General features: G+C 43.3%; 1 protein-coding gene across 3 annotated transcripts in view; it reads left to right on the top strand.

The window, feature by feature from the left end:
* The first annotated feature begins 8,950 nt into the window (after positions 1-8,950).
* The window catches only part of Iws1 (interacts with SUPT6H, CTD assembly factor 1), a 29,009-nt gene continuing 27,454 nt past the window's right edge, over positions 8,951-10,505 (top strand). Inside the window, exon 1 of one of the 3 annotated variants that reach the window (XM_028762815.1) lies at positions 8,951-9,104. In XM_028762815.1, coding sequence (XP_028618648.1) covers positions 9,071-9,104 — 34 coding nt within the window. In that variant the 5' untranslated portion in view covers positions 8,951-9,070. The remainder of the gene's footprint in view (positions 9,105-10,505) is intronic. The other 2 variants (XM_028762814.1, XM_028762817.1) reach the window with 2 other exon arrangements.

The raw sequence follows: 10,505 nt of genomic DNA, 5'->3' as shown, positions 1-10,505 counted from the left end.
GCCATACCCATCCTGATGTCTTTTTCCTGGAGAGGGGATATTTTTGACATCAACCCCTATGCAGTCAGGCTTGTCCCTCAGGGAACCCAGAGAGATAAACCAAAAACAAAAAACAAAAAAACAAAAAACAAAAAAAATTTTCTTACTTCTAGCTGAAATTTCTTTTTTTTAATAATTTATTTATTTTTTCTCAAATTGTAATTCATTCACACAGGGGTTATAAACACAGAAATGCAGGACGTGGGGAAGGGGATGACACTGGAGTGTGGGTGTTTTTAACTTTTATTTATATTCCCTTGCAGTGCTTAGCCTCGAAGCCTAAGCAAGAATTCGGATTGCCAGTCAGAGGGGGTTCTGGGTGGCCCCTCTCTGCTTGGTCTAGGGGTGGAAGTCCCCTCTTTTAGGTTGGGTGGAGATGGGTTTTGGGAACACCCTGGATAGAGTAACAACCTCATCCTGAGTCTTGTGGTCCTCCATAGCTAACTTATGATATTGTATCTGAATAGGTTTTGCTACCAAATTATTTATCTGTTGTTTCACAGAGTTAGTCAGCCTATTTGAGGCCCAGGGACCAGCAGAAATAAACAAAAAGAACCCAAATAATGGTCCCAAGATGGGAGGAAGTAGGGTTGACAACCATGGAGAGACTGAAAACCAATTCTTGTACCAGCATTCATCTTTCTCTTTCTCTCTCTGATTTTTCTCAGGGCCTTCTCTGACCTATTTCATGCTCTCTTTAACCCTCCTTGTCTTGTCTATGTAAAGGCAACATTCTTCTTTAAGGGTTGTACACAGTCAAGAGCTGTACACAGTCTTTTCTATTATAATAGAGTAAATCAAGTCCAATAAGGATCTTTGCGATTTTTGGAGGTCTCTTCAGACAGTGAAACGAGGGATTTCTTCAGATCAGTGATGTCAATCTCTAGCTGTTTGATGTTCTTGTCAGTGGCCCTTCAAAGGTCTGAGTAGTATAAGTTCAGAGGCCAGCATCTGGATTAGAACTTCTAACAGCAGACATCACGGGTGATTCATTTTTACCTGAGATACTGCCCGAGTTAAAGCTCCTGGGAGGTCCTCTTCCTCTGGGTTTTCTGAGATTGGGTACAGAGTTGCTGCCTGAGATCTGCTTCTAGCTGAAATTTCAAGGGAGGAGCACCTTGGTACCTGCTAAATCCAATTCTCATAGACACAGAGGTTTTGTAGCAGAACTAGCCATCGGCTTCCTTACTAGAAAAGCTGAGAAGCTGCTGGTGCCCCTTTAAGAACAACTTGTACATCTCAAACAGCCCCCAGCTTGCTGTGGGGTTGATCTAGGCAGGAGGCAGGGCTTCTCCCGCACTGCTGGCCTGACTCCTAGCTGCAGGTGCAGAGTTCCAAGGAAAGCACCAGCTTATCAGTTTTTTTTTTAAAGATTTATTTATTTATTATATATGAATACACTAGCTGTCTTCAGACACACCAGAAGAGGGCATCAGGTCTCATTATAGATGGTTGTGAGCCACCATGTGGTTGCTGGGATTTGAACTCAGGACCTCTGGAAGTGCAGTCAGTGCTCTTAACCACTGAGCCATCTCTCCAGCCCAGCTTATCAGTTTTTGTTGTCCCTATCTGGCCACTTTTCTTCTAAAACTCCTTGAAATGAATTAAAACTAAGTCAAGGGGTGAATGGACAGCAGATGACGTTTTAACCATTTTCCCTCTGAATATGAGACACAAAGCAACAATCAGGAAATTAGACGAAATTACAAACATAAACTGGCAGACAAAGACAGACTAGCCCTCCAAGGACGACCAATAGAGTTGGGGAGGAGAGGAAAGGATCCAGATGTCTCACCAAAGGGACCCAAATAATACATTGTGAAGGAGTTAAAGGTTTGATAGAGGAGAAATGTGCCCAAAAAAACAAAATGAAAGTGGAAGACAGACAATGTCACGTTTTAAAGATACACAGCACTGTGATTTGGGGCTTTCGAACGTGAGTCCCGACCACATCCTAGTCGGAAGGGATGGATTGCCCTCCATTCCTCCTAGACACGAGAAGACACAGAGTCTCCCTTCCTCCATTCTCCTGATTCGAGAGCACTGTAGTGTCCAGCTGCTCTCACGTGAGTCACCAAAAGGTACCAGAAACAAGACCAAACCAAGAAAAAAGAAAAAAAAAGAAAGAAAAAAGAAAAGAAACTTACCTCCTCATGCAGGAGCCAGTGTGGTGGCATTCAGTATCAGTAACTGTGGGATGGCTGAGGGCAGGGGGCACACCTGGCCAATGCGCTGAACGTTGGGGCTGAATGTTGGGGTTCAGGAATCACCCGCCACACAAACCACTCAGAATCCAATCTTAGGTAAGCAGGACTAGTTTATCGAACGCACACCCCAAGACTGATTGATCAGGGCCGCAGCTCAGGCTCAGGAGCTGAAAGCCATGATCTAGAACATTTCTCAGGGCCAGCTTATAAAGGGAAAAACTACAGTGAGCTCATCCATAGTGTGACACGGTGGTCGGCCCTGACTATTTTGGCTAGTTGGACACAACAGTTCTAACTGATCTTTATTTTGATTGGTCCTGAGTGGGATTTCTTAAGACTAACAAACCTCAGAATTTTCAAAACATAACAGTACGACCTTGCTCTGAGTCAAGCTGTTTTTCTGTGTCAACGGCAGGCCTGCAACACAACGGCTAAAGCTATGCTAAGGGCAGGCCTCAACATGCAGAACATGCATTCTCCTCTTCAGCCCACGTATTGCTTCCTGTATTTTTTTTTTTTTATGTTTGGTCTGCTGAATACAAATTTTTGTTTTGTTTGAGACAGGGTTTCTCTGACTGTCCTGGAACTTGCTCTGTAGATCAGGATGGCTTCAAACTCAGAAATCTACCTGTCTCTGCCTACCAAATGCTGAGACTAAAGGTGTGTGCCACCATAGCCTGGCTGAATATAAATTTTTGTGACTTTTTTTTTTTATCATAGAAAGTTTTTCTTTTTCCTTTAACTGTTGCAGACAGTTTTGCTGAGTCTAATAGTCTAGGTTGGCGGGTGGTTTTTGTTTTTTTTTTTTTTTGTTTTTTTTTTTTTGTTTTTTACAACTTTGAGTACGTTGTCCCAGTCTCTTCTGGCTTTCAAAGTTTCCAGCGAGGACCAGCCATTATTCTGATGGGTTTTCCTTTACAAGTGACTTGTGTGGGGTTTTTTATTTGTTTGGTTGTTTTCTATTGCAGTTTTGGGTACTCTTTCTTTGCTCTGTATATTTAGCATATCAAGTATGATATAATATGATGATTTTCTTTTCTAGTCTTGTCTGTTTGGTGTTCTGCATGCTTCTTGTAACTGTGTGAGTGTGTCCTTCCTTAGTTTGCGGAAATTTTCATCTGTTATCTTGTTGGAGATCTGGACTATGCCATTAACTTGGGATTCTTCTTCATCTATTCCTGTATTTGGAAAGTTTGATCTTTTCATGGGGTCCACACTTTCTGTATGTTCCTTTCCTGTATGCTAACTTTTTTCATATTCTTTACTTATTTGGTCTAGGCCTCTACTTTCTCTTTGATATTCTGTCTTTTACTTGATTTATTACAATTCTGAGGATTTCCCTTGAGTTTTTAGTTGGGTTATTAGGTCTTTCAATTCCACTTCCACTTATATCGAGTGTTTCTGTTTTTTTTTTTTTTTGGTTTTTCTTTTTCTTTCTTTTCTTTCTTTCTTTCTTTTTTTTTTTTTTGGTTTTTGGTTTTTGGAGACAGGTTTTCTCTGTGTAGCCCTGGCTGTCCTGGAGCTCACTCTGTAGACCAGGCTAGCCTCAAACTCAGAAATCTGCCTGCCTCTACCTCCCAAGTGCTGGGATTAAAGGCGTGCGCCACCACCGCCCGGTGAGTGTTTCTGTTTATTGAATTCCATTTTCCAACCCTAGATTGTCACTGTCATTCCCATAAGCCTAACACTTGTGTTTTCTTGGAATTCATTCAGTCAACATTAATTCTTTTTAAGGTCTTTGACCTGTTACTTTGTGTTGTCTTTAAACTCCTTGAATTCTCTGATGAAGTGTATGATTGTTATTTTTAATTCTGTGCCCTGTGGTTCATCTAGCTAATTCTCATTGGAGAATATTTCCATAAGACTGGTAGATTGGGGAAGATCTTTCAAAATTTTAAAATGTATTTATTTTATGTACATTGATGTTTTGCCTGCATGTATGTCTGAATAAGGGTGTCAGATCCCCTGGAACAGGTATTACAGACAGTTGGAGCAGCCACATGGGTGCTGGGAATTAAACCTGAGTCCTCTGGAAGAGAAGCCAGAGCTCTTAACTACAGAGCCATCTCTCCAGCCCCAAGCTTTAATATTTTTGAAATGAGATCTGGGTATGTGGAGTTCTTTAATTCTGTGTCTAACATGAGGGCTCCAATCCTCTCCCTGAGATGAGAGTGCCCCACATGCAAACAATGGGGACACTAGAAGGCAGACTGTCCATCAGGACTCCCTGTGTTCACTCCTTGACACCACTTCCCACCATCCACTCATGGAATTACTATAATGAGGAGATGTCCCTAGCCAGGACATCTGCAGCCCATCTGATCTCAGGTTGATCCCTCCCATCAAAAAACCTATACACCTCTGCCCCACAAAATTATTTTTCTGAGGTCCACATCTTCTAAATTAGAAAACTTCCCACCCCGGATATACCTACCTCATCTTTAAAAACCTTCCCCTTCATATAGAGCAGTCTCAACTGGAAAACTGTATGTAAAATTCAGTAAACGCCCTTCCATTCCAGAACAGCTAGATGGAACTGACTCCAAGGACTAACCCCAGAAAAGCCAAGGGAACTGACTCCCCTCCATCCTTCCGGAAAGATAACCAGGATCTGTTGATGCTCGGACCTGCCCTGACTTGATATTCCTCTCAAATGCTATTGAGGAGTTATGGCTCCAGGGAACTTTTATCCAGTAGGCTTCTAACAAAATCCAGTTTTTTTTCTATCTGGTCCCCCATGATGGTCTGCAAACTCTGTATTTAACTATTTTATCATCTTTCTTCTCCTTATGGACTTACTGTCTACAATGCCAAACGTGCACATGCGCGTGTGTGCACCCCCCCCCCACATCCCACTAGGGATGGGAAGAGACTTATTTCTGTCCATCTTTTACCTAATTATTGTTACATTAGGGGCTATTTGGTGCCATCCCTTCTTTAGAACCTCCTCTCAGTTATAAAATTCCTCTTCCTTTACTCTCAGTCCTAACTCTGAGTCCTATCCTCCCTCAAAAAACAAAAACAAGAACAAAAAACCAAACAAAACAAAACAAAAAAACATGGCCCAAATCTTTTTTTTTTAAAAAAAAAAAAAAAAGCATGGGCCACCATTGTCTGGCTACTGTTATTAAGAACTGACACCTTTAATCCCAGCACTTGGGAGAGAGAGGCAGGCAGATCTCCAAGAATTCAAGGTCAGCATAGTCTACAGAGCAAGTTCCAGGGCAGCCAGAGCAGCACAGAGAAAAGGAGCAGGAGGAGGAGGAGGAGGAGGAGGAGGAGGAGGAGGAGGAGGAGACAAGGATGACCTGCATTCAGGAAGACCAGCTTAATATCTTTGAGATAAGGTCTTGGCAGCTACAGAGAACCTAATTGTTCTGGTCTCTGAATCCTGTCGTGACTCCTCAATAGAAACAAGCAACATTGTAGCTATGTGCAGTAGGGTCCCAGGCACAGCTGTTGGTTATTGGGATCTGGGAGTTGCCACACAAACCAAACATACACCAATCTCAGTTAAGCAAGAATGGTTTATTGAATGTACGTATAGTGTACGTCCAGGACTGCAAAACGGACTCAGGAGCCTAATTGCAGTACTAGTCGGTTCTCAGAGTAGATTTTTTATAGAAAAAAAACAGGTTCAACAGTCTGAAGGCAAGCAGTGAAGTGGTACAACATTTTTGGCTAACTAGACAAAGTATTATCAGCTAACCTTTAAGCTGATTGGTCCAGAGTAAGGTGAGAAGGGTGGTGGACAGGTGCTGAACAGGGGAATTTCAGAACATTGAGATAACAGGGTACAAGTGATTCAACCTGTGGTGGTTTGAATATGCTTGACCCAGGAAGTGGCACTATTTGGTGATGTGGCCTTGTTTGAGTAGGTGTGGCCTAGTTGGAGGGAAGTATGTCATTGCAGGCATGGGCTTTAAGACACTCCCCACCCCCAAGCTGCTGGAAGCCAGTCTTCTCCTAGCAGCCTTCAGATGAAGATGTAGAACTCTTGGTTCTGCCTGTACCATGTTAACCTGGATGCTGCCATGCTCCTACCCTGATGATAATGAACTGAACCTCTGAACCTGTAAGCCAGTCCCAATTAAATGTTGTCCTTATAAGAGTTGCCTTGGTCATGGTGTCTGTTCACAGTAGTAAAATCCTAACTAAGACACAACCATAACTTTTTGGCTTATTAGTAGCATTCTTCAGTATGAACTTAATTTCACCTTGTGAGTGACATGGAGTCTGAGTATAAAATGGCTACAGTTATGTTAAAATGAACAAGCCTCAACATGGTGTTTGTGAAGACCTGCCCCAGTCCTTTCTGCAGGACTGATATTATGCCATTTTTGTCTCCTTGGGTGTCTTGGGTACATCAAATTCAGTAGTCATAATCACCTGGGTATCCATAACACAGGCGAAATAAAAGCAAGAAATACTATGAATAATTGAGCTAAAGGTCTTACAAATTCTAGAAAGCAAAAGTTTGGCCTCAGATGGCTAGCTAATCGCAAGGACCTCCTTCTAAAAGTCACCCTCTGCTTGGGATAAAAACTGTAGACATTTCTGTCCCCATCCATAGTTTGGATCTGTATGAAGTCTTGATTCCTCTCTCTGATGATAAAATTTCTCCTCAGGAAAACCAAGCCAGCTAAATCCTAAGCTACCCCTTGGATTCCAATGCTCCCCTCCTTAAAATGCCTGTCCTCATAAACAGTAGCCACAAAATGCTCTCTAAATTTCAGCCTGACCTAGGAAAAGACTGTTGGATCTGCCTGAGAACAAGATGAGCTACGTACTTGGGCACTGGCTTCATTAAAATCCCTTTAACCAAGGATTCCACATCCAAGCCCTGCCACTAGGCCTGGCATGTACAAATAGTGGGAACAGCCAATTTCGTGAACCTTATCTCAAAGGCTAATTTCCAACTCTGTAGTTCCTAATGGCACCTTTTCACAGGTCCCAATGGTGCCTCCTCTTGGTATCCTATTAATGATCCCATGCACCAAGTTGTATATTTAGTTTCAGGTCTTATAATCATCCCTAGGGCTAAAATAAACTGTTAAAATAAAATAAAACCAGTTTACCCCTGTCTGAACCAAAAGGAATGACATATTAATTCTAACCCTGTTGGGAATAGTGGGGCCACTGGAAAAAGCACTGGACTCCATCACGTACAACATAGCCAACTTGCTCAACAAATCAAGGTTGATCTGACACTAGTATAGGATGGCACTGAAAAACTCCAGACTCAGGGGAACTCCCTGGCAGCCATGGTATTACAAAATAGATGGGAATTAACTCTCACTATGGCAGAGAAGGGAGGACTTTGTGCTGTGTTGGGGGAGGAATATTCTTTCTACATGAATCTATCAGGTGTCTAGAACAGCAGACAGCTTTGAGAGAGAGAGAGAGAGAGAGAGAGAGAGAGAGAGAGAGAGAGAGAGAGAGAGAGAGAGAGAGAGAAGAATCACAAGCCAGATACTCTCTACCAGACTGGACAGGCTTCTGGAGCATTTGGGGAAAATGAATAACCCTTTTTATTGAGCCCTTTATTGTGATAGCTCTAATCTTCAATCCTTGTATTTTGCAATTCCCCTCTAAGCTGTTGCAACGAAAAGTACAATTCATTACTGTCTCAAACTATCACTCAAATCTTCCTGATAGATTACTCGGATTAGAAACCGGTTACTCAGAGTATGTAGTTACATACTCCCTCATCAAAGTTTTATCAGGGACTGTTTTAAGACAAGGTTTCTCTGTGTAGCTCTCAATGTCCTGAAACTCTCTCTGTAGACCAGGCTGAACTCAACCTCATGGTAACCCACCTGCCTCTGCATGTGCCACCAATACCAGCCTTTTTGAATGGGAACTAAGCTTTCAACGTCATAAGTAACATTTTTTTTTTAAGTGGTTTTGCCAAACCAAAGTTTCTCTGTGTCGCCTTGGCTGTCATGGAACTTACTCTGTAGACCAGGCTGGCCTCGAACTCAGAGATCCCCTTACCTCTGTTTCTTGAGTGTTGGGATTAAAGGCCTGCTCCACCACCTCCTGGCTATCAGGGGCTCTTAAGACAAAGATCTGTACTTGTTGACCAGATGGTTTTTCCAGTTCCATTTTAGTTATTTTGTAAAGGAAGAAAGATCATGAAATGTTTTATAAGGACCAGACATCTTTATTACTTTATCTTATTTTTAACTTTCTTGGCGAAGGGAATCCAACCTTTGAACTACAAGTCCCAGAGAACAACGCGCTACTTCCTAAACTATGGGCAGGAATTGGAACTACAGTTGTCTGAATGGTAAAATGTAATTTTAGCAGGTTTTCATTTTTCGCAAGAACTAAAATGTTTCGCAAGGCAAGCCCAAACTCAGAGCCAAACGAGTAACATTACTACTACTGGAGACAGACCAAATCGGGCCGAGGCCGGTATTTAACTAAAGCTGAACTTCCCGCGTCCACTCAATTCTCCCGGCAGTCTCTTTCCTGACGGTGCCATGGCGTCATATTACCATAGCATATTCTCATTGGCCGACAGAAGGGTGACGGCGCCTGCGCATTGCATTTCTCTGAGGGCCGTGGGCAGGCGCCATTTTGGCCCCAGAGGTGCTTCTGGGAAGTTGAACGCGATTCTTCACTTTGCCGGCCGGTGAGGTACGACCCTGTTTAGTAGCTGGGGTTTCCTAGTCGAAGCGCCGGCGACCGCCGCTGCCGACTTCTCCGGAGTCTCCAGCGAGGCAGAAGCTCGCCGCTGCGGAGAGGTCACTCCGCCAGGAAGGACGTGACGGGGGCGGCGCGTGGCGCGGACACTCCCCGCCGAGAGCCCGCCTGCCATGGACTCGGAGTACTACAGCGGTGACCAGTCAGGTGGGTCGGGACGGGGAGGACCGCGCTGCGGCTCGGCCTCGCGCTCCAGCAAGGAGAGGAGGTCTCCGTCAGGACCCAGCACCCGAAAGCCCGCTGTCAGTGTCCATGCCCTGTTGGAAAGTCCCCTTCTGCCTCCTCAGGTGTACCGGCGAGGAGGGGCGGGACTGGAGCCTGGGCGAGGGAACTCTAAAGGGAATCTCTTCCGGTCCAAGAAGGATTTTTGCTCAAGTTGTCTCTTCTATCTACCGGGGAGGAGATACGTCCTTTAAAGGGGATTGTCAGGAGTTGAGTATTTCTAGTTCGACGGGGGACAGAAATCGTCTCTAGACTCTTATTTACCAGTTAGGGTTAATTTATTTTCTCCTGTAATCCTGGTTTTCCCGGTAGAAAGGGCGGGATCTTTTAAGTTTACACAGGTATTTTAAAGCAAGGAATGAGTCCCTGGTACTTGGAGTGACTTTCGAGCTTTCTACACTAAATCGGCTCCACTATGCTAGGCACGCTAGAGATGAACAAGGCAAGGGCCTGCTGGGTAAAAACAGCTGTGTGCCGATTTCTTTTGGACTTTCTGTATCCAAAGTACTGTACTAATTTAGCATTAAGCTGTTTTCTGTTTTGACTTTGACAGCAGTAATGATAACAGACTCTGTTATCCTGAATCTCAACTGCTGTTTTTTCTAAATACCACAATTTTTTTCAGTTCATTGGCATTTTAAAATTAAGTTCAAACATAATTCTGTGTGAATAGTGGATAGGCTATGCTACAAGAAAAAATCGAGGTAGCAAAAAGATAGCAGTGCGCGCACACACGCACACACACACACACACACACACATCCACGCACCTTTTAGTTGTTTGAGTTGTTGGTTTGGTTTAGTTTGGTTTGGTTTGGTTTGGCTTTTTTAAGACAGAGTGTTGCTCTGTAGCCCTGACTGGCCTCACACTCACTTTGTAGACCAGGCTGGCCTGGAATCCACAGAGATCAGCCTGCCTCTACCTCCCCAGTGCTAGGATTAAAGGTGCATGTTTAGCTGCTTTTCTGATTTTAATTTTTTTATGTCTGTTTTCTTAATGTAGACTCTCTAGTTATGTATTTTTTTATCTTTATTTTTTTGCCATTCATTGTTTTCCCATTACTTCAGAATAGTAATTTAACTTCTTATCTGCCCTCATCTTTCCAGTCATTCAACTGTTTGAAATAACAATTGTTAAGACTTCCCAAAACTATTTTGTTTTAATTGTTACTCTATAAACTTTACTTTGTTTGGTTTTGTTTTGAGACAAGGTTTCTCTGTGTAACAGCCCTGGCTGTCATGGAACTCACTCTGTAGACCAGGCTGGCCTCGAACTCACAGAGATCCTCATGCCTCTGCTTCTTTAGTACTGGCATTAAAGGCATGC

The sequence above is a fragment of the Grammomys surdaster genome, unplaced genomic scaffold (genome assembly GCF_004785775.1).
Source record: "Grammomys surdaster isolate TR1022 unplaced genomic scaffold, NIH_TR_1.0 135, whole genome shotgun sequence".
In the NCBI taxonomy this organism is placed as follows: Eukaryota; Metazoa; Chordata; class Mammalia; order Rodentia; family Muridae; genus Grammomys; species Grammomys surdaster.
This window is presented reverse-complemented; position numbering and strand designations above follow the sequence as displayed.